Source organism: Cyprinodon variegatus, unplaced genomic scaffold (genome assembly GCF_000732505.1).
Source record: "Cyprinodon variegatus isolate N-32 unplaced genomic scaffold, C_variegatus-1.0 Scaffold210, whole genome shotgun sequence".
In the NCBI taxonomy this organism is placed as follows: domain Eukaryota; kingdom Metazoa; phylum Chordata; class Actinopteri; order Cyprinodontiformes; family Cyprinodontidae; genus Cyprinodon; species Cyprinodon variegatus.
The window spans coordinates 1,036,871-1,061,961 of NW_015150663.1; the positions used below are offsets into that span (position 1 = coordinate 1,036,871).

General features: G+C 37.8%; 1 protein-coding gene across 3 annotated transcripts in view; it reads left to right on the plus strand.

Moving 5' to 3' along the window:
• LOC107088225 (protocadherin alpha-C2-like) overlaps positions 1-24,304 on the plus strand; it is a 42,656-nt gene extending 18,352 nt beyond the window's left edge. For 2 of the 3 annotated variants that reach the window (XM_015380248.1, XM_015380247.1), the window contains exons 2-4: positions 7,979-8,043; positions 14,244-14,329; positions 21,686-24,304. In XM_015380248.1, coding sequence (XP_015235734.1) covers positions 7,979-8,043; positions 14,244-14,329; positions 21,686-21,999 — 465 coding nt within the window. In that variant the 3' untranslated portion in view covers positions 22,000-24,304. Of the gene's footprint in view, positions 1-1,563; positions 4,574-7,978; positions 8,044-14,243; positions 14,330-21,685 lie in introns of those variants that run through there. The other variant, XM_015380246.1, reaches the window with a different exon arrangement.
• Positions 24,305-25,091: the final 787 nt, after the last annotated feature.

Sequence of the window (25,091 nt, forward strand, 5' to 3'; positions counted from 1 at the left end):
TTCACTTTCTATTTGGAGATCTTAAAGATTCCAACCAATCTATGTAATCTCTTATGTTCCTGATGAGGAACATCCGTGTGCTTAAGCAACTCATCTCTTCTGCTGTTGGTGCTTATTACCACTGAATTGCAGTTAAATGATTTTGATTTACCTTAAATATAGACAATTACAACAAAGCAACCAAAATTAACTCAAAAGTTACCTTAGATGACCCCAATAGTACTTGAAAGCTTGGGCATGATTTTAAGTTACCTGTTTTTTTATCTCTCTATTTAATACTGGTTGAGGGGAACATAGTTGTTGCACAGCTTTTGTGTTCTACAGCAGTGTTTCACAACCTTTTTTAACTTCTGTACCCCTTGGGGCATTTTTCTCTTACCATGAATACCCCCCTCAGTCAAACGTATTGATTATTGTCCAAAAGTTGAACATAAAATAACTGAAATAAATACTATTTTTACTTAAACTTTTAATTTCTGCATTTGCTTTTCAAAGTTTTATGCTTTTCATATCAAATAGAAAAACAACATAAGTATGTTGCCAGGAAATTAGTAAGGCATTTAAATAAATACAAAATAAGATCCTATTACAAACCTACATTTATAAAAATAGCCACTCCCTTATAGTCATATTTAAAGATGATGAATTGGGAAGAAAATGTAAACAAAAATTATAGTCAGTCTGACTTAATTAGTTTTACTTTGTTTCCATCAAGACACCTGAGCTGCTTTGATGAGCTCCTACAGCTCAGTGTGAAAAACAGCTGATCCCAGGCTGTTCTATTTCCAGAGGTGAAGGTGAACTGAGACATATAAGAAAACCTTTTGGTTAATAAAAGCTTTTTTTTTTCTTTCTTTTTTTTGATGTGGGTTCTCACAAAGCAAAACAGATTCCTATTTTATTTTACTACCTAAGAAATGAAATATTTTAGTATGAACCACTAGGGCTAAACGTACCCCCGGTTGAGAAACACTGCTCTACAGTGGTGCATGTTTGCAAACTTTGTAAACATGTGACATGCATATTTGATATTTTCTGCTAGATTTTTAACTGGGGTCACATCTGTAAGTGGCTTGGTGAGAAACGTTTTCACCAGAAGTTAATTAGCAGAAAAAAAAAAATGTTTATGTATAATACATGAATAGAGAGGAGTACAAAGAATACTTGCATGTTATAGAAAGAAATATATGTTTGCCTTCCTGTAGATCAATAGAAGATTCATTACACATTTGTTGGTTGCTCAAGAAAATATGACCCTATTGTTGTCAACAGAAATCAGACCAGATAAGAAATGAAATAGACTCAGACTCATGCCACTATCTCTAAGGTGAGATTTCACGCTTAGACTCTGCTCTTTTTTCCTGCATATTTAAAAGACCTCTTCAATTTGTTGCCCTGTCTCCCTTGTTCCAGAGTTATTGTTTATAGGCTCAGCAAGGGAGTCTGGTGGTGGTGGCACATAAATCAGATTTCCTCAGCGCAAAAAAAGGGCGGTGGCGCTGACAGAAAAAGAGAGGATACAGTTTTTATTTTCCTTTTAAATATGAAGCTGCGAGGATGTCGTCCGCGACTCTGTTTTGCGGTTAGATTGTTAAATAGATTGAGTTAGATTGAAAACTCAATAAATGCAAGCATTTAGTTTGTTTTTTCCTGTTTTATCGAAGGTGCTGAGATGCTGCCAGCAATGTTTGAGCGAGTGGCTCTCCCTCCCTCTTTGCCCACCGACAGCATCACCACATCCAGGCAGGGAGAAATAGAGAGGGAGGGAGAAGAGCGGTAGCTAAGAAAAAAAAAAAAGAGACAACCTTGTAGGAGAGATACAGCAATCAGACCTGCAAGGGAAACATGGACGCGGTCGGAAATCTTTGCTTCATGCATGTATCAGAGAAGACGCGGTGTTTACCCCGCACCGTCGGAGTTATGCGCGGATCCTGTTTTTGATGAAGCGGGTGGGGACCCGCAGCAACCTGAAAAGGCAGAAAGATTTTTCCCAACCGTCTGCATATTCTGCCCGCCTGCGATGGCCGGCTTGGTACGATGCTGTTCCAGAGTAATGGACAATATATTTGGTTATTTTTGTGTGTTGATGTTCGTCTTCAGTGGCCTTATAAATGCACAATTTCATTACTCCATTCCGGAGGAGCTGGAGAACGGGGCACCGGTTGGTGACATTGTCCATGATTTGGGTCTAGATCTGAAAAAACTTTCCACTCGACGCATCAAAATCACATCGGACAGTGGAAGGAGATATTTTACAATTAACCACAAAACCGGAAAGCTGGTGGTGAGTGACCGCATTGACCGGGAAACAGTTTGTGAGTTCCGTGGAACCTGTTCACGTAACCTGGAGGTGGTACTGGAGAATCCACCGGAAGTGCACAACGTAGAGGTGGAGATTTTGGACGTGAATGATAATGAACCACAGTTCCCCAGAGATGAGTACCAGCTTGAAGTATCAGAAGTTGCTCTCACCGGGACAAGGTTTAAAATCGAAGGAGCTCAGGATGCAGATGAGGGGTCCAACTCTGTAAAACAGTACAGACTCGTTCCAAACGACCACCTCACTTTGGACTCCATTAAACCCTCCTCCAATAACAAGCAAATTGAGCTAATTCTCAAAAAGCCCTTTGACCGGGAGCAGATGCCCTCTCATCAGCTTATTCTGACGGCAATAGATGGAGGCACCCCACCTCGGACTGGTACAGCCAAAATCAATGTCCGTATTCTTGATGCCAATGACAATATGCCTAAGTTTAACAATTCGACGTATAAAGTTAAAGTGCCTGAAAACTCTCCACATGGGGCACTTGTGATTAGGTTGAATGCAACAGACCCAGATGAGGGCTCAAATGGAGAAGTTTTCTACTCTTTTAGTAGTTACACACCTGAAAGAGTTAGACAGGTGTTTTCTATGGACACAAACACTGGGGAGATTAGAGTGAAAAATAATTTAGACTACGAAGAAACTAACTCCTATGAAATGTACATACAAGCAATGGACAAAGGCCCAGCCCCGGTGGCAGCACACTGTAAAGTAGTTGTTGAAGTATTGGATATCAACGACAACATTCCAGAGATTGTATTGTCTTCCCTTTCTAGTCCTGTGCGTGAGGATGCACGAGCAGACACGGTGGTGGCATTGATTAGTGTGAATGATCGAGATTCTGGACAAAACAAACAGGTGTCGCTAGAAATCATGCCCCACTTACCTTTTAAGATTAAGTCTTTTAGAAACCACTATACCATAGTTACATCTGCTTTCCTAGACCGGGAAACCATCTCATCATACAATGTTACAGTCAGTGCTGTGGATGAAGGCACACCACCCTTATCATCTCAAATGAGCTTCAGGGTAGATGTTGCAGATGTTAATGATAACCCACCTCGTTTTGAGCAGGCTTCATATACTGTCTATATTACAGAGAACAATGCTCCTGGTGCATCACTTTGCGTTGTTAAGGCCACGGATGCAGATGATGCAGAAAATGCCCGTATAACTTATACTGTCCTCAATGATAACAACCATGGGATACCTGTAGCCAGCTATGTCAGCATCAAACCAAACACAGGTGAGGCCTATGCCCTGCGTTCATTTGACTTTGAAAAGCTTCGAGAGTTTCATTTTCAGATTAAAGCCCAGGACAATGGTGTTCCACCCCTCAGCCGTGTGGTCACAGTGTATGTTTACATTATGGATCAGAACGATCACGTTCCCAGGATTGTCTATCCACCTACCAATGAGACACTAATGAAAAATGCTGAAGCTGGCCATTTGGTTAGCAAGGTGACGGCATGGGATGGTGATGCAGGACAGAATGCTTGGCTGTTTTATGCCCTGGAACAGACCAACAAAGACCTTGACCTATTCAAGGTGCATGAGTACACTGGTGAAATCCGCACCACCAGGCGTGTCATTGAAGACAACTCTACTACCTTTGTTCTAACTATCCTGGTTCGTGATCATGGCACACCACCACTCTCTTCAACCATTACTATCCACGTGCAAGTGATGGACCTTCCTTCAAAGTTTACCCCTGACCCAAAGCAGATTGTCAGGCCTGACAGCCCACTAATGTTTTCCCCCGTCACTCTCTACCTCATCATAGCCCTGTGTGCCACAACGTTTGTATTCCTGGTCACTGTCTTTGTTCTTGCAATTGTTCGATGTCATGCCTACTGTAGCCAGAGCGGTTCCTGTTCCCCATGTTGTGTTTCCCAGAAGAACGTACCAGAGGGTGGAACTTCAGCAGGTGGTGGTGGTGGAGCAAGGGCTTCAGGTGGAGGTGGTGGAAGTGGAGGGGTTGGAGGAGGGCAGCAAAATATCAACGTGGCCCTGCGCCGTGACCTCAAAGTGGAGCCTCATTATATTGAAGTGAGAGGAAATGGGTCTTTGACCAAAACATACTGTTATAAGACATGCTTGACTGCTACATCAGGGAGTGACACTTTCATGTTCTACAACACGGGAAGGCCTCACAGTGGCACCTGGGGCTCAGGCTATGTCACCAGCCACAGCGGGCAGAGCCAGATATTTGTGCGGCGACTCAGTATGCCAGATGCAACTGCTATCCAGGTGTGTTGTCTGGTATAATCTTTGTGGTATTTCAGATGTGGCTAAGCATGCTTTTCACTTTGCATTTACTCTGGAGTTATTATAGCCATAGATTTATTTATTCTTATTGTGGTTTAAGTTGTAGTTGAGCAGTTACATTGTTTTATCTTTTGGGTTTTCTCAAATTAGCTCATAATATGTAAAAAAAAATTAAGGCCAAAGGTCTATTACTCTATTGCAGTTATTCAATAGTGTAGGATAGTAATTAATTTGCATATATTTATTGCCAGGTATATCAAGCAGCTTCAGAGTTGATTTACTATTTTAGTGGTAAGCTATACACTATGCTTTGCTAGTGTATAGCTCCATTTCCCTGTGGGATATTACACTTTGTGTTTTTCCCCACAGGCACTAGCATTTGTTTTTAGGAATGTCCTAATGTATCTTTTTAATTATTGTTATTATACCAATAATGCAGCTTTGAATATTGACCTAATATAATATAAGCTGAAATCATGCATACTTCAATTACTCAATTTGTTGTCTGGGATGTTAGAAAACGCTTGAACAAGTAATGTTACTCAAAAGGAGAACAATACAATAGTCAACAACAATAGGTGTGAAAATAACTGAGCCATTAAACAATGAGTTACTTCAACTTTAAACAGAAGTGGATAGAGGTGAAATGTCTCAATCAGCTTGCTTAAATTGGTGGTTTTAGATGCAGTATGAGATTTTTTAATTTTCATTTTTTGGCTAATATCGGCCGAATTTCCAATATTAATATTGGACTGTGATATCCCTTGTTGTTTTGTAAATCCAAGGACATAATTAATTAACTGTGGATGCCATTACAGTCAAGATAAAGTGAAATATGTATGAACAACTAAACCTCTGCAGCAATTGTAATGTAAGCTCAGTTTTACTTATTTCAGTAGGAGGAGATCTGTCAGAGAGTGCTTTGTTTACGTTTGTTATATTTATGATGCAAGAAGTGTATCACAATATCAAAGTAGTTTAAGCAGGTCTAGAATATTATCTCTATGCAGTGTCCAGGAATTAGAGCAGATTTGGCTGCTATCAGTACCACATGTCCCACAAAATCAAATATGCTGTTCAACATTTTACTTTTACAGTAAAATAGTGTAAGAATTAATAGAGAACTTGAAAATATTTTAGGTTTTGTTTCTTTCACAGTAAAGATTTGACTGCATATTTTAGAATGCACATCACACAGTCAGATCCAAAATGTCCAGTTTGTATCTTTTAGTTTTTGTAAAACATACTAATGCCTCCTTTACACAAAAGGCTCTCTATGCAGTGTCAGAAGAGATAGCTGAGAAGAAAATTAATTTTGAAGCAATAAGGAAAGACTTAAGATTATTGTGCCGCTATCACTTGACCTGTTTCTCATTAAATGCCAGTCATGTTTTCACTTGCTGTGTAATTAAACAGCAGCAGTGTTTTGTTGGCTCTGTCTGAGGATTGGCTGCTTAGAAGCTGATGAGGCGGGGGATAAAAGGTGATTGGACAGAGTGTTGATGGCGGAGGTGTGAGCTCTGTATCCATGGAAGGAACTTTCTCTCAGGAAGAGAAGAGAATAGAAGAAATTGAAAGAAAAAGGATGGCAAAACCTTGAGTTTTTAATTACTCAGTTAATAGAACTTAGCGGAAGGAAGCTACTGCTCAAAAGCCCATGGGATTTTCTTTTTTTCTGTCTACACTTAATTTCCTCCATTTCCACGACAAAACAGTATATATTTATAAAATTTTTTCCTAAGCATCTTTTTGTTTTTCTATTTACTTTGGTCTGTATTTCCTGTGTGAAGTGTTAATAGCCCACTTTCCCCCCTGGGTGTATAGTTAACTGCAGCCATGTTTATGTTCCAGATGCTTGAATTTTAATGTTTGTATACTTTCCTGTGATTGCGTTTACCTCCATAAACACCATACGGCCAAACAGACTAGTCTCCCTTTGGCCACTTCTGTGCTGCAACAGAGAGAACAAAGCTGTTTAGTCCCATTTTGTGAACAATCTGGTCCTATTTTGTTGTTTATCATTGCTTAATGTGGTTGGAATAAAACATAAGAGGTTTTATTTGAGTGCATAATATTGTTCAAACTAATATCTCAGCCCTTTATCTTACACTGATGGTTTTTAAATCACACTATAATCGCATTTGTCCCTCATTTTCTGGTGTCTACAAATTCTGCATTGTCTTCTCTGTCGACATTACTGTCCTTTAAATGTCTCCAGGAGGTACAAAAAAAAAGTAGACCTTTCTCATTAAAGTAAATATTGAATTTCAATTGTGATTAATGCCCACTGCAGACTCATGGGGGCCGATGCAGCTGTAGCATCTAGTGAACATCTGTCATATGTGAAGGGAAATGAGATTGCGAATGGGTCTCATGAACTGCATGGCTAAACAAAGGAAATAAGGTGTCAGTTTATCTCTTTGAAGGTTAAGAATGGAGGAAACACAACCTCTTCTTGATGAAATGGTTATAATGATATTGCTTTCCTTTAATTATAATCTTTCATCAAAATTATTTATTTATATATTTTTTCAAGTTAACAAATGTAGAGGATTTGTTTTATTTTAGCCATTTTTAAACCAAAGACAAAGAGGAATTATTCTTTCTTAAGTTGTCCTTTGTAGAACCTTGCTGGTCTGATAGCAAGGAAGTTAATTTGATATCTGTCCCTCCACCCCCTCACCCTCCTTCTGCATGTGACCTTCACTGAACAGATATGACAGAAGGACGATGGGCAGGAAGCAAAAGATAGACACAGTTCTGTATAGTTTCCATGGTGAGATTTCCTATAATCTCTGGCAGATTTTGTGAGAGTAAAATGTAAGGTTTTGTTTAAAGCGAATGTGAAAGGAGGATGTGAATAGCACAATAGAGTGGGTGAGGAAGCATAAGAAGTAAAGAAAAGAAAGGGAGGTCTAGATATTAAACATTATTATTATTTAAGTTATAATTATTATTAAAGTTGGATTTTTTTTGCATTTCTTTATAGCATGAAAGGTCTACATTTGTATATTTGTGTTTGCCTGTTTCCAAATCATGTTCAGGAGATTTTTGTCATAATGCTGTGTTTTGGCTGTGCCACTGTAAAATGATGCATGCTGTGTGTCTTATTTTATTTTTATGTGACTAAGCACCTGGTAGAAGTGCTGAAGTAAACTCTTTGAAAGTCATTTTTCCCCTCCAATTCAGGGATGGAAGAAGGGAGTTGGAGATTACAATATTCTGCTCATTACTCATTTCTTTTCGAAGGCTGGACAAAGCTGTCGTCGCTTGATTGTGTGTGTGTGTGGCACACATTCATCAGCGGTTCTCACCATGACTTATTAATGCGATGGTATTGGCTTTTCCCTGTACTTAAGACTCAATTCCTCTCATTTTCTTTTCCAGCCAAAGGCACCTAATTCGGATTGGAGATACTCGGCCTCACTGAGAGCAGGCGGTGTAATGCAGAGGTGAGCTTCACATTCTCTGTTTCTTTGCTCTAAATATTTTACAGTCACGCTCAATTATATTCTTAAATATTAAACTGTGTTAATGTAGCTAAATTTCATAAGTGGCATAAAATGTTAATTGATCCAGAGACCTTAACAAACAACAATAAAAATACTGCATACAATTAAATATTCTTCAAAAATTACCTTACTATATCCTGTAATTATTTGAAAGTCTTTCAATATAAACAAATTATGGCAGATTACATAAAGGTCTTTAGTGCACAGTAGAATTTATTCATCCATCCATCCATTTTCCATCACGCTTATCCCTGTTGGGTTCGTGAGGGGTGCTAGTGCCTATCTTTCACTTTCAGTGGGCGAGAGGCGGGGTACACGCTGGACACAATGCCAATCGCAAGGCAACACAGAGACAAACAGGACTGTGGGAGGAAGCTGGAGTAACGAGAGAACCCACACATGCAAAGGGAGACCATTCAAACTCCATGCAGAAAGACCCAGGAACTTTTTTGCTGCAAGGCAGCAGTGCTACCCATTATGACACTGTGCAGCCAGAGTTTATTCAGTTAAACTGAATAAAAAAATACTTTATTGATCCCAAAGGGAAATTAATTTACTCTTTATTGGTTGTTGTAAATGTTGATTGCTGAAGGCAGGAAGGATTATATGTAGTGGTCAGTCTTATACTGGATTTGTCCCTTCTTGTGGATTTGTTGGTCCAGGTGAACACTGAAGCATTTATACTTCAACACATTCACTTCTTATTTTTAGATTATAATTTACAGGGGTTCCTAGTTGCAGTTTTTTAATGTTATAGATTTTATTATTATAAAAATCACAAGGGAAATTCTTTTCAGAATATTTTCCATTTTAGTAAATCATAAAATAGCATGCAAGTGTTGTGATCTCAACCAAAAAGATGTGTGTGGTTGTAGGCAAAGCAGGTTTATTCCCTCTGTCACCTGATTCAGATTGTTAAATGTCTGTGTTGTACTGTTTGTTCAAATGTGAGGAGACAATTGAAAAAGAAAGTTGAAAGTTTTAAGATTAGTATGTTTCTAAAAAGTATATTATAAAAGTAAATATATAAAAACATGTAGATTTTCTAAAACACTGTTTAGTTTTGTAAATAATTTGTTTTACGTTGTGAAATGAACAGAAAATAGAGTCAAGACATAGACAAGGTTAGAAGTAATGATTTGTATTTGAAATAAGAATTTTTTTTTTCTACATCAAACTTTGCTTTCGTCAAGGAATCCTCCATTTGCAGCAATTACAGCATTGCAGACCTTTGGCATTCTAGCTGTTAATTTGTTGAGATACAGTAATCAGGAGAAATTGCACCCCACGCTTCTAGAAGCAGCTCCCACAAGTTGGATTGGTTGGATGGGCACTTCTTGCGCACCATATGGTCAAGCTGCTCCCACAACAGCTCAATGGGGTTCAGATTTGGTGACTGCACTGGCCACTCCATTACCGATAGAATACCAGCTGCCTGATTCTGCTCTAAATAGTTCTTGCACAATTTGGAGGTGTGTTTAGGTTCATTGTCCTGCTGTAGGATGAAATTGGCTCCAATCAAGCGCTGTCCACTGAGTATGGCATGGCATTGCAAAATGGAGTGATAGCCTTCCTTATTCAGAATCCCTTTTAACCTGTACAGATCTCCCACCTTAATAGCACCAAAGCAACCCCAGACCATCACATTACCTCCACCATGCTTAACAGATGGCGTCAGGCATTATTCCAGCATCTTTTCATTTGTTATGCATCTCACAAACTTCTACCAGAGTAGAAAAAGAAGTGGGAGGCCGCGTTGCACAACTGAGCAAGAAGATAAGTACATTAGAGTCTCTAGTTTGAGAAAAAGACGCCTCACAGGTCCCCAACAGGCATCTTCATTAAATAGTACCCGCAGTAGCCTGTTTGTGCTGTCCCCTGAAGGGAGTAGTACACCGTTGTAGGAAAATCTTCAATTTCTTATCAGTTTCTCGCATGGAATAGCCTTCATTTCTAAGAACAAGAATAGACTGTCTAGTTTCAGATGAAAGTTCTCTTTTTCTGGCCATTCTGAGCGTTTAATTGACCCCACAAATGTGATGCTCCAGAAACTCAATCTGCAGGAAGGTCAGTTTAGTAGCTTCTGTAACGAGCTAAACTGTTTTTTAAGATGTGTGAACATGATTGAACAAGGGTTTTCTAATCATCAATTAGCCTTGTGAGCCAATGAGAAAACACATTGTACCATTAGAACACTGGAGTGATAGTTGCTCGAAATGGGCCTCTATACACCTATGTAGATATTGCACCAAAAACCAGACATTTGCAGCTAGAATAGTCATTTACCACATTAGCAATGTATAGAGTGTATTTGTTTAAAGTTAAGAGTAGTTTAAATTTATCTTCATTGAAAAGTACAGTGCTTTTCCTTCATAAATAAGGACATTTCAATGTGACCCCAAACTTTTGAACGAGAGTGTATATATATATATACATATATATATATATATATATATATATATATATATATATATATATATATATATACATACATACATATGTGTGTGTTCTTAATACTTCAACCTTAAATGAAATACATGATTTAGGAAGTTCAAGGCAGAAAAATTCAATTGAAAATAGGCGACTTCATGTTACCACAGACAGATGGATTACTGACAGGGGGGAGACAAAATGGAGAGATGGTCAGTGATGTATGAAGGAAAGATCATCCGGTGAAAAAGTGACATAAAGACATGTTGCATAACCACACCAGTTGTTCTGTTTCTAAAAGACAGATTCTTTTTGGAGTCTTATTTCACATAAGATTCAAACTATATTGATATCAAAGAGTTCATGATAGCTGAATCAATCATTACACACAGGCATACACACCCACCTGGTCAGAAATTTGAATGTCTGCAAGTAGTGCACAACCTAAAAGCTTATACCGTAGGATAGTTAAATACACCTAAAACATATGCCATCTATATACACATATTTTTGTTTACATTATTATTGTTTCTGTTGGCATCACTGTTTAAATTCTTGCAGAAGAGATTTAATGAACTTAGGTTAACCTGCATTAAATATATTTTGTTGTTGTCACATATATTTAAAACATACACGTAGATACCAATTGATCTGATGACAAACAAAATTTTTGTTGAACATTTTATGCACACATTTTAACAAAGCATGAGAAGGATTTATTTATTTACTTTTTTTTTTAACCAAATGTTTGTCTCCTTTCGCTCCTCCCTTATCCATTAGCTGGCAAAGTGAGTCAATAAGACTCGCTCAAAAACCTGGGAATGCCTTTACGGCGGATGCCCTTCCTGATGCAACTGAGATTTTAACCCAGGTCCCATGCATCCTTTTTAATCAAAGGTTTAATGTTTGGCCCTTCGATGGACTGGCAACCTGTCCAGGTCGTACCCAGCCTCTTGCCTGTAAACAGCTAGAGATAGGCACCAGCACCCCTCGCGATCCCAGGAGGGATTAGTATGACGGAAGATGGATGGATGCATGGTTTAACATATGAAAGCTGTGTGTTTACGCCTTGAGGTTTCTCTCTCCGGTTCTTATTCTGCAAAAAGATCAATTAGGACATAGTCTTTAAATAACACCTCATAATGTATATGTATTAAATAACCATCAGACAGGACAACAGATTTTGATAGAATTTGCAATCTTACTCGAATCAGGGAAGTTGCTTTGAAGGTAGCGCTTACCAACTGGGCTCACATCTCATGAAGTGACCACGATTCACAGTTAGAGAAGCATTTTATACAACTCCAGTCTGCCAGATTATCACATCATACATGTTTGCAGATGAGGAGACATCCATTGCTCCATCCTTATCAAAATGTTACACTTTGTTATTAGATCAAGGACACCACTCTCATTCCATTCCCAAATCTTGAAGATGATAACTGTATATAGCCGGACAGAGGAACTTTCCTAATTAGATAAACTACTTGGGAAAACATTAGTTCTGACATGCAACAGGCAGGTAATATTAGGGTGTAATAGACTCACATATCATCAGTGATAATTATCCTAACATGTACCTTATGATTTGATATTTAGAATGATTTTAGGTTATTTTTAATCACACAAGAAATTCTGATTAGATGGATTCCCTTTAAAAACTGCAACTGCAACTTTGATTAGAGAATGTAGGAAAATAATGAAAAGTTATCCACTTTCCAGCAGTTTCTTAATATTTGGTTGTGTTGCAACAACATGCGATTAACCAATACAGGGTATTACCTATTTCTTAAGAGTATAGAAAACAATCCACGATTTTAATATGTTTTTAATGCGACACTCTGAAATGTTTGGAGTGCAGTTTTCAACTACTTTTACTTAGATTCCAAAATAAAATGCCGGTTACCAGAATCCTACAGAAGTTACCTAGTGTATAGAGGCCACCTATATGTTATTGAAATGTAATATAAATACAGCTGCTCTGTGACAGAATCAGATATTTGTTGTTAAAGAACAATGCTGAACGAGCAACATTGGAGCCAAATAACTCACCAGACAGGTAAAGGTTGAGGGTATGGAGAAGTTTTCCCTAGGGTTCTATGATAAGACAATGTCCCAAGCTTTGAACATGTTGCTGATTGATAATCAATCCAGTAGATAAAAATGGAAAGCATATGCCACAACTGCAAAAATATTAAGGAATGTCCACCCAAATTGACAAGTAAGGAGTTAAGCTTTATGGATGTCCATAATAACTCTAAGAGGATAACATGGTGACTTGAAAACGTTTACCGTAGTTGTATTTGTCCAAAACCTAGACTTTATAGAAGAGCAGCAGAAGGAAAGCTATTACTAAAAGAAAATCAGAAGAAGCAGTTTGCAAATAACCATTTTAGGATCTCAGAAAATGTTTAGAATGTTCTGTGTGGAGGAAAAGAAATGAACACCATACATCACCCTGAAGCAGCAGTGAGCCCTTTACTTAAGCACAGGCAGGAAAACAGATTAGAGTTCAAGGAAGGGTTAAAACAGTGTTAAATACAAGGCAATAGTGAAAGAAATGGAGGTTGCAAAGTATTTGAGGCTTAGGCAGATATTTACATCCTTGCAAGACGAAGAGCCATAACAAACAGCAGTATTACTTGATAGAATTGATGGCAAACTTCAATCAGACTTTAGATCTAAATCAAATTTAGAATTTCTGGCAACACTTGAAAATGATTGGTTATAGTAAACAGTGGCTCAGGAGGTGAGCGTTGTCCTGTAACTGATTTTTTAGGTTGAACCACCACTTAATCCTTTGTAGTCACTTAGTCCTTGGACTAGACAATACAACTATACTGCCTGCTTGTTGGTGGTCAGAGCTGCCGATTTTGTGATTATCGCAGCCTAGTTTCTGTTAGTCTGGTCCAGAGCAGCTGTGGCATCATTGTTGCTTCTGCCATAAATGTTATATGCATATGGGAATAATTGAATGTAGTTTCTCATTCACCCATTGTATGTAAGCATAGACGTTTTTTTTGTCTAGTCTCAATGAGCAATGGGTTAAAAAATAAGGAATGTTGACAGTGGAGTGATACACAAATGTATGCAAAAAATGTTTGTTTGTAGAAAATACAAAAATGTAAAAAATATTAAAGAGTTTAGAATACTGTTCAATGGCACTCTATATGAAGAGAAGATAAAGACTATATTTAAAAAGAATATTTAGTTTTTCCATAAGCATTTAATAAAGCTTCTGTGATATTAATAAGTGCAGGAAAAGCAGCGCTTAAAATGGCCCCCACCATTTGAGAATTTTGTTTCTTTCTTAGCACATATATCTCATCCATTTTGTTTGTGAAAATCTAGATATTTACATCTGTAACCATAATCCCAAAGAATTTGGGAGAAAAGTTGCATTGAGACTTTGTTTTACATTTTGACGTCAACATAGATTTTTTTATTCTTTGAAGAGTGTCAACAAACCCCACTGAATAAATTAATTCTAAATAACCACAAACACCTATGAGTTAAAGACGTACAGTATAAGGACTTACGAAAGTATATTATCTGTACATTTTACTGTATTACAAAATTTAGTCGAAACTCGCAATAGCTGATAGAAAATCACAATTACAGATGCTGTGTAATCTAGATACACATAAAGCATATTGTATGTGTAAAAATAACCTTGTTTTTAACTAGTCAGTGTGTCTTTCTGTTTTTAGTTCTGTGCACATGGAAGAGTCTTCAGTCATGCAGGGAGCCCAAGGAGTGCTGGTTCAGAACTGGCCCACTGCGTCGAGTGCTGCTGGTAAGAAATCGTAAAGCAATTCTCAACTTATAGCTAAAGCAATTAAAAAATGGTTTGTGACTTAATACCAAGAACAGAACAGAATGAGAACAAGCCAGGTCTTTCATTTTGAAAACCCTACTTTTATTGCTTTGGTTGATAAGGCAAAAAACATTATCTCATTGTTTCAGAGAATTATTAACTAATAACTGAAGATTAAAAAGGCATCAAAATTCAATAATGAAATAACTATATCATATATGAGATTGCCTTGATTTAGTCCTACCATGTCCCACTCTCCCAGCAAGAGGAAAGGAAACTTGCTGTCTTGGTATAGATGGATGTCTCTGCTCTCTGTGACAGGAAGAGAGCAGAGAGAAAACAGTGAATGAGAAGGGAAGTGAGAGAAAGAGAGCAGTTGATTGGATTATCAGCAAAATGTTTGAGGAGACATAAATCAGGGAGCCACAAAGAACAAACATGGAGATCGGATATGATTGTGATCTCCATTTAATGTTGTTCCTTTCTGTTCCTTGAGCTCTGCCCACTCACACACAAGAAATCATATTACTTATTAAGTTATGTTGTTTTTAAAGTTAGGTTATAGTTTATATGAAATTAGTTCAGTTAGTTTTAAATGTTGTCCAGGAAATAAGTTTTCCATCCAATATTCAAACTTGATCAGAATGTTTGGTATCAGTTTAGAAATTTTGATAAACATCTACTCTGTATCCTAATTTTTCATTCACATTCAGAAAAAGGGTTAAACATGAACAGTACACCATGGTTTAACTGAAAATTGCTTTGCTAAAGATAAAAAAAAAATTAAAAAAAATACCTGTAGAAAAACATTTGAAATTGCAACATAATGACTTTACTTTAACTCTACCAGCTTGAAACAGATGAATGCTTAGTGTGGTTTATCTACTCATTTTAGGTATAAATAAGGTGTGGCGTGGATCAATTTATTCTATTCGACATTGAATTAAAACATATATGAACAAATATTTTCTTTAGTTCATTGTGCCTGCCTTTGTTAGTCTCTCTTCTGTTAATGTTAATAGAATAAAGTGCCCAAAATAAAAATAAAAATCGACTTCCATTTTTCAAGTAGAGTTCAATGGACATGTAACCTCAATACTCAGACTTTCCAAAGCTGTTCTGAGAATACTTTGGAAGCCCACACACCATTAAGACAATTAATGTTTATTTTTCATCCATTTGTCAGTATTAATATTTTGACACCTACAATGCTTCTTATTAATATCCATGATGCAAAAACAGCCTCCTTTATATTTACACTGCTACATATACCTTGTAGAAAACTTAGATCATTGCTTTGCTATTGGTTATGGAAAGTGGCTTTAGTGTTACGACCTAAATAAAAAATCATGTAGGAATTAATAAAAGGCAGCCACTTGTACAATTATACTGGAGCAGGGTGTCAACATTGGGCTGTGATCAGAGAATGGTTTAAGCTGGGCCCCAAGATGTCCATTTTTTTTTTTAGAGGAGGCAGTAAACTATGAATGCAGACAAACCGCCTACGCTAATGATTGTCCCTTCCCATCCACACTTACGTACAACCTCCTCCGCTACACCATCGATTTCATGCCTTGGCTGAGGACTTACAGCTTGCAGGCACTTCCAAACATGAGGGATAAAATGGAGAGCGAAAACAGACAAGCAAGGAAGAGGGAGAGGACACAACAGACAGCAGTGACGTCCTTTGGGCAGATCAGTGGCTATGAGATCAGGGCTTAAGGTGGTCTCATCTGGCTGTCACAGTTTGAGACACACACACACTAACCCCATTTTAACCTGAGGGCTGCATGTCCGCTCTTTTTCTCCATGTTGGTCTGGTTAAGAATAGGTAAATGTTATATTATAAATAAAACAAAATAATTATTATGATGTGAAAGTGAAAGTTTCAGGCTTCACAGGGATAGAAATATGAAAAAAAGTTATAGATCTGCATTCATGATGATAAAGAGAACGAGTTATCTTTTGACATTCAAATTGGTTGTGCTTCATCATGTCTGCGAGAGGGAAAAATGGAGATACTGATTTATTTTGACCAGACAGATTTGTATGAGTCCCAGGCGGTGCTATTTATAACTGAATCTTTTTGTCTGTCAGGTGGTCTCTGTCCTTAATGTTACTTCTTTGATGGCATTGTTTAAGGATGGTTTCATTAATGATAGGATGCTGTCTCCACTGTGAGCCTGAGGCAGCTGACAACGCCCTTGTTTTCTCCCCTCTGATTTTGAAACTGTACTCAAAGCCTCATTTTTTAAATATGTATGCCCCCTTATTAAACCAAGTGAGCCCAAGTGTTTGGTCTGCCTCCTTTGTGTGCAGCTCCTGCTGGGGCAGATGGTGCACAGCCCACGCCCAGATTAACAGAGCCACGTTAGGGGAACCAGGACTACGCTTGTTGTTTTTCTTCCTATCTATTCATCAATCACACTGTGACATCATCCTGCCTGCCCCTCTAATTCGCTAATCTGCTGTTAAAACAAGCTGGTATGTCAATTATTGCACTTAACTGTATGAAAAATAAGAAAACAGATATACTAAAGTGAAATAAGGATAGACGAGGAGGAGCGAGTTAAAGGAATGACTTGCAATGCTAAAGATGTAAGGTAAAGAAAAATTTGAGTAATATGGTATAAGTAATGGACTGTTTAAGAAGGAGTGACAGTGACTAAATCACACTGATTGACTGAGACAAAGCCTGCAAAACAGAGGGGAGGATGAATTAGGCTGCTGTTGCTAGGGGAGTCTGGTTAGACCAGACAGTGGTGAGAGGGAGTGAGAAAGCTTCTAGCATTATTCTCCATCAACATAAGCACTGTCACCATGACTCCTACCAATGTCCTGCTGCTTCACAGGAAGATGTTGTTTCCATAGCAACCATTCACAGCCCTGATATTGGCAGGAGTGGAAGGAAACTGCGGTGGGTGTATATAGGATGGGGTGCAAACATATGGTGCAGGACAAAAAAAAAAGGTGGAAAATCAGATGAATAATAAAAGAGCACTTTGTGAAGGACAAGAATATTGAAGGTATAATCCATGTAAATATGTTCATGGGAACGGAAGACTAGAGTTAAAAAAGCTCTGCTGGTCTTTAAAAAAATAGGAATTCAAGAGGAAAGTTTTTAATCAAACCAGAGAAAAGAGGAGGGAGAAGCAGAAGAGTGACCTACTTTCATAAGGGCGGTGGTGTATTGCAGATATGGATGCAGGTTTACTGTTTTCGATATCATCCTAGAGCATCTCACACTCATAGTGACACATTGACCATGACTGCTGGTGCAGAGAAAGACAGTTTTCAACTGGGTTAACAGTCATCAACTGCAGTAGGCAAATTTCCAAGTGGCAAAAAACAACCTGGACAAATAAAAGACAAAAAATAGACAAAAACTACACTAAAGCATATTTATCAGGACTTCCGTCATGGTTTTTTCGGTGTAACTGTTTTTGGAAATACTTTTCATTCTTGAATTAATTATACATTTTATGTGAATTTAAAGGAGGAGCAAGTAAAACAGAACTGTGGACATTTTAAGACTGCAATATTCTTTCAGGCATACTGCTGATAACATAGAAGCCTTTTTGGCTCATTCAAAAAGTTAAGGTAGGGAAGAATAAAAGCAACCTGAATATTCCTCTATTTTTGAATCCCTTCAGCCCACCTGCTTCCTATTTTTGGCCTTGTTATTTTCGTTTCGCTGTTAGCTTTGTTCCATCCTCTGATTTCATTGCCTTTTAATCTATTGCCAGTACTTTCTCTCTTTATAGCAGGAAAAAATAAACCATTCTCTTCACACTGTTCTTTTTTGACATGCAAACAATGCTGAGTTGTCCTTTAGATGCACAGGTGCTAATAAACTTGCAAAGAAAGATTTTTGAACCAGTCTATACCTTTAAAGTTTGCATTAACCATCTATTTTATTGGTTACCTGGGGATACAGAACAATTTGATAAAACTGATAAAAAGCATATTGATTTATAGAAATAATTGTACACACAGGCAAACACATTTAACACCAGGCATCATCATCAAGATTTTTGCCATTAGTCATGGCTTTGTTTCTTTTCAATAGATTTTAGAATACATTTGAAATCATGGAGACACTCAGTTGTGCTCTGTCATAAATAAAGATGCAACAATAACACAAATATTATAGAAGCAAATTGTGTTGCCTTATGTTATTGTGACCTTAAGCTCACTTGATAACACAGAGCAAGCAGGCTGGAAGTCACGTACAAATCTTGGCAAAAACAGGGTCTTTAAGGCCCACTCGCACGCAATCGGGTCACAGGCCAAGAACTTCCAGGAAGTTCTTCAGAGCGTCGAGTTGTGCTCGTGCATCCACACAGTGCAATGTTGAAACTATATAAATGCCCAGATTTGAATGAGAGTTGAGAAAAAGCCAGATGTGTTCTGTTGGAATGTTCAGCGCTCGATAAGTGGACAGCATGTCCATTTGATCTTTTAAATAAATGCTTCTTCTCCCGTCCTGGGGCAATCAGATGATCGACTGAATGTGTCCTGATTTTTGAGATTCTACCATTGAAAGCCATCACAATATGAATAGCGCATTTGATTGTTGAGATGATAGCAATGTCATTTCTTTGTTCTTGTGCAGAGAAGGCTACAATATATCCTCTATAAACAGGTGTGGCCCCTCTGCACGGTTGAATTGTGATGAATCACATCCCAGGGATCTTTTATTTTCCATCTTTCCCCCTTTACTTCTACGTAAAGATTTTTATCTGCATCCATGCTCTTCCTGGCCTGTCTTCCTCCTCCTCCCCCTCCTTCTTCTCTGCAAGTTATGTAACGCTGCGCAGCACTTCTCTTTGCAACTGTCCAACTGGCTGATGGTAGGGCAAGACAAGCGGATGAATAAAGTAGATGTGGCAAAATGGAGCTTGGGTGATTTGAGTGGCTGTGAAAACCCACTGGAGGCATAAAGAGAATAAAGGGACATTGACACAAGAGGAAGCTGGACTGATGATTTCAGGAATGAAATTCAACAGAGAGAACAAGCAAAAAACATCACAAGCTGTAATAAGATAGGTTGCCATGACACCCTTTAGGCAGCAGCGTTCAAATGTCCAGACATCAAATGCATAGAGAGCAATATCTATGAAAAACATATAAGTGTCTCTGATGTGCTTGGCAATTATAGCAATTATTATGGAAAAGCATTTTAAAACTCGATCACATCAGTTTTACAACTATCACTTATGGTCCATAATTAAGAGTCACATCAATTAGTTAGAGGGATGGATGTGTGCTTACAGTGTTTTTTACGCCACATTAGATGAAAGGTCAGGGGAAATAAGAGTTGGGGGGGGGGGTTCCTTGGAGAATTAATGGACAAGGGGACATAATACCATAAGGAGAGACAGACATCCTGATAAAAACAGTTAGAAATCAGAAAAAGCTAAATCAACTAAGAATATATATATATTTTTTTTATTTAATGAATGGAAATATAAAAAACTATATTTTAATTGAATTGAGAAAGCCTTCTGGAGAGGTGGCAAAACGTCTTCAAATCTTGGAAACCAAGTCCAGTGGATTTTTTTTTTTACTTTTACGAAAATATATTTTAATTATAATTGTAAATAATTAAACCCCTAGCAATCTACAACTGAGCATTTTACTCTCTGAAGATTTTAATATAGATATCCTAAGATTTCAATGTTCCAAATTACTTTTAATTCCTAAAAGAATAAAACAACACTGTGTTTTTCTGGCCTGCCTTACTTTGTTCCATTTGTCTGCTTTCAGCATGACTCATCACTCTCTAGGGTGTAATTTAGTTTATTAGTGCGAGTTTGCACATAGGCACCGCTGTCTCATCAAGTTCTCACTTTGAGTTAGACAGGTATTATTTTAGAACCAACAAAATGGATGCTTTATAGCAACGCCTCACCACTAGTTCACTATTTGGTGCTCTTAATTACCACTTTTGGGCTTCATCCATCCATAAATTGAGAATCCCTCTCAGATTTCAAGTACAGGAGTCAAATAAGGACTTTTCCTGAGGCAAAAGTGTGACTTTTTCAGTTTCATTTTGATGTGGTGACTGCAACTCATGTCGACATTTTCTCATTTGATGAAACCATGAGAGAGATAACAGTGTGTGGTGTGTGAAATAGATGCACTGCTTGAACAGAAAACTGTTTCTATGGGATTTAGTTGCCATTTTAATAGAGGACTCCGAATAGACTAAGAAAAAAAGCTATTACAAAATATGTTTTTAGTCTGATTTACAGAAACATTAAAAACTATATACCTTGACCTCTAGTTTTTTAAACACTACAACCAATACACTAACCTATAAATGTCAAGTTTGGAAAAAAATGACATCTTTTTAGTATTTTCTGCACTTTTGCAGCAAAATTCTAACTTGAAATGTTAAGCTCTGTGGGTAATGATCTGGTCAACAAAAAAAATCTGATTTGTTTATTTTCTGCACTGAGTAGAACAGGAGGTCAGTCCTCTTTTACCAGACATGATTTCTTTGGGTTGGATGTAGCAGAGTTCCGTTAATCTCCTTTGGTAACAGCTCAGGAAAGGAATCAGAGAAGCAAAAGGGATATGTGAGGAAGCTGTGGCAAGTAGGTCATTGCTTTGTAGATTAGCAAAATGGCTCCATGTCCTTTCTTAACCCTTTGCTTACTGAAATAAGATATTATTGAGTTTTAGTCATGTGTTTTGCATGCTGGCCCTGAGCTCAACCCCATCGGAAATTAATGGACCATGTTTCAAAGTGACACATTTTCTGCCATGACTGCAGAAAGTGCATCTATGCAAATCTGAACAAATTTAAACTTGTGCTGGTTGTATTATCAGCATGTCTTGGAAAAACAAATAATATGATTGTAATAGCAGTTTTTCGCTTTCAAGAAATCACCCATTAATTTTATCTCCCCCTCTCCTTCAAAAGCATGAGTTGTTTGTTAATAATGATGATAAGGTTCTGAGATAATCATTGAATTAGATTGGGCTGACTTTGATTTTATGAATTTGTCATGCCTCTTAATGCTGTAACTATGATTTAATTTGTAGCAGCTGACTGAAAGATGACCCAGTAAGATTGTCTCTTACAAGCATATGTAGCAAGGCAGTGAGATCCATGTAGTTTTCAGTATAAATAAAAAATAAAAAATGCAGTGGTATGAGGCTTATTACTTATTTATGGTAGCAAGAGATGGTTCTTAATTTCTAAAAGACATAAGCAGAGGGACTTACAAGCCAACATCTAATTTAATAGTAAAATAATTACGTACATTGATACTTTAAATTCACAAGAACTTTGAAATTCATTCTTAATCTTTCTGTGTCTTTTAGATGGTGAAGGGGGAGAGGTTTCCCCACCTATGGGTGCAGGCGTGGACAGCAACAGCTGGCACTTTCGGTACGGCCCGGGTGGCCCCGGAGCTCCTCCCCAGCACCTGAAGCCTGGTGAAGTTCCTCCAGAAGCATTCATCATTCCTGGCTCCCCAGCCATAATATCTATCAGACAGAACCAGGGAGGAGAGGACGACAAGAGTGACTTCATCACCTTTGGAAAGAAAGAGGAGGCCAAGAAGAAGAAGAAGAAGAAGAAGGAAAAGGAAAAAAAAGACAAGAAGGATAAAGGGAAGGATGATGGTGATGAGTAAAGCTGAGCAGAAACACATAAATGGCGAAGAAGAAAAGGGTGTTGTTAAAACAGAGGTACCAACCAAAGTTCACTGGGTAAAACGAGAATATATTGTTCTATTATCCATTACTGCTGGTAAAGTTTCAAAGCTTTTTCTCTTATGGTTCTGGCCTTACCAAGATGTAGTTTACCTCCAGTTACATGCTTATGTAAACTATCTATCTTGCCTTTATACATTAATGATATAACAAAAGAAACCGATTGTTTTTTTTGTTTTTTTGTTTTTTTTCTCCATGCCCCAATGTGCCTATGCACCCTGAGTCTGTTTAATTATCCTTTTGGGAAAAGAAAGTACTACTCTTTTCCTTGTGTTCTTTTGTTTTACTATTCTCCTTTAACCCACTGGGCATGTTGGCACCTCTGTCTTATCCGCTCCCAAACACCAATGTGTAAAGAATTCTCTGATCGAAGAGACCCGTACATTGAACAAGAACAACATGAAGCTGTGCCAGCCAAGGAAAAAAAAAAAGAGGAAATGTGAACAACATTGACACAGATGCATGCAGTCTGGAGCTGGACACACTCTACCTGTAAATAGCACAAACAAGAGTCACTGAAACTAAAGGCTAAACTGACACTGCTGCAAATTCACTGGTAATTACCAACAGTGTTCCCTGAAATCGCAATGAAACCACATGCACACACACTAACGCATTCAAACATGCTAACCGCAAGTTATTACCCATGAGACAATGGACACAGGAAACACCTGAGGCCTAGGAAGAGAGAGAGGGGGGAAATTGTGAGAGAATAGACTGGCTTAAAACTGGACACTGCAAGTTCTTTGCCCTGCGCTGTAACTTCTTGGAGTTCAGATGTACATCAACTCTCTCAGGATGGAAGCAGAACCATTTGCAATTGCTCTATAAAATTGCTTCACAAAGACACAAAGAGCTTTATTTTCTGCAAGAACTCCAACTGAGGAATCCGAGAACACAGGAAGAAAGAAAACTGGGAGATGCTTCATAATCTCCTGAGCATCACAGAGGGTTGAGTGCAGCTGAGGTGGCTTTATATAAGGGACTGGAGATCCCTTACAGGAGAAGCTTTGATATCACCTTTTCTTCTCCTCCTTTTTGCAGCAACAGCTGAATGCTTTCTGCTTTGAATGTTTGGTAGCAACCAATCCTTACCTTACACCTTGAGTTTACAGATGATCACCTGCTTGTGTCTGTTCCAAGCTGCCACAAAACCAAATTTTACTGAAATCACTCCTTTTTTTTTTTTTTGGTTGTTACCCATCCTGCTACTCATGTAAAATGTGTGAAATGTCTTTTTTTTTTTGAAGAGATTCAATAATTCCTGTTATATTTGTTCATAGCTTTAACTGCTTCATGCTTTACATGCCCACCTCACGTTTATCCTCAGACGCCCGCTCGACCCCCTTCTCTGATGGCCTGCTCTGAACATTGTGGTGTGCTGAGGACAGCATGGAGTAATGTGGACGAGGCCCAAGGAGAAACAAACAGGGCTCTGTACCCTGAACCTTTGTCAGATGCTTCTCAAGTGCAAAATGGTTCAGTGCTTTTAACTTGTGTATATTACAGTATGTGGTTCATTTCCTGTTTGTAGATAATCAAGAAAGGAGGCATGGTGGGATAGGGCTGATTACAGGGACTGTAGAATATGGGATACAGAAAAAAGGTTCACCAACTTGATTGTTTAGGAACATTAAGTCACATACTAGCTTCTATGTACGCTTTAAATGTAGCGTAGACTTTTCATAGATTGTCTGAACAGTAGTTGCTAAAACTTGAGAAATAAACGGTGCATGGGGATGTATTCCCTGAGCTTTATCCCACCAACCTTCCTGCAGATGGTTTCTAAAAAAGGGGCACACATGTGCCTCACAACCTGCTTCAGTTGGTTAGCCTCCCGTTGCCTGTAACTTGTTGCCACGTCCCAAAAGGTTTGCGGCTCAGTATGACGTCACTCCATTAAGTGGCTGCTGCATGTACTGCTCTAAGGAAACAAACACTATATAGAGAAATATATATATATAGATAGATTGCTCTGATTTTATTCTTTTGTATTATTATAATTTTCCCTCATTATTCACACAGGAAATATCTGTATGTACTGCTGTCGCTGCCAAGCATCTATGTACCACAATGTTCACTCTCCACAGATGTTAAAAGGCATCCACTAACCCTCTTTAGGTATTTGTAAATTATATAGTGTGATACCTTTCAATTGCAAGTTTATTTTCTCTCTTTTTCCAGCAGTTGTTTTGCATTTAAAGACAGGTAAAGCAGGAAAAAAAATAAAAAATAAAAAGCAAAAGAAAAATCACTCTGTCTCAAGCTTTGACATGACGATTTAACTCTGTATTATTGTAACTAAAATATGTATCATTCTATGAAGAGCTATCCCTTCCTTTTCACTAGCCTTATAATAAAAAAAACGGAAAAAAAGTTGTAAAAATAATAAAAAAAAAACAAAAAAAAGAGAGTATATGTTAGTATATTCTTGTGTTTAGTGAGTGTCCATGCTGTCATTCTTTCCCAGTGTATGGTGGTGGTGAACTGGTGGAAATGTGCTGTCCTGAACGGATTGGCAGAGAAATGTTGTGAAACCTTATTTTGTACACCTTCTCATCAACTGTAACAGTGAAAAGTAGTGAAATTCATTTATTTTTCAGACTTTTTATTTTACCTAAATGGATACCGTGATAATGTGTTTGTTTTAAAAATCACAAATAAAATTTTCTTTCTGAAGCTTATATTTGGGTTTATTGTCTTGAGTCTATTTGTGTTATAGTTATTTGTATTCCCTAAGTGCAGTTTATAAAAAATATTACTCTAGCACTAATTTTAGAATGCTTATTGTATTAAAAACCATTTTAAAATTGCAACTACTTTAGGAAAGGATGCTTTTATGACTATTTTGTTCAGTTAAATGATGCAAGGCTGACAAACCTTCTAGAGGCTAATCTCCTATTAAACATATCACACTTATGTGGACCAACAAGAAGTCAGAAAGGATCCCTCCCTGAAGTGATGCATACTAATTGGCACACCTCTGTCTCTTTATGAAAGCTTTTTTCGCTGA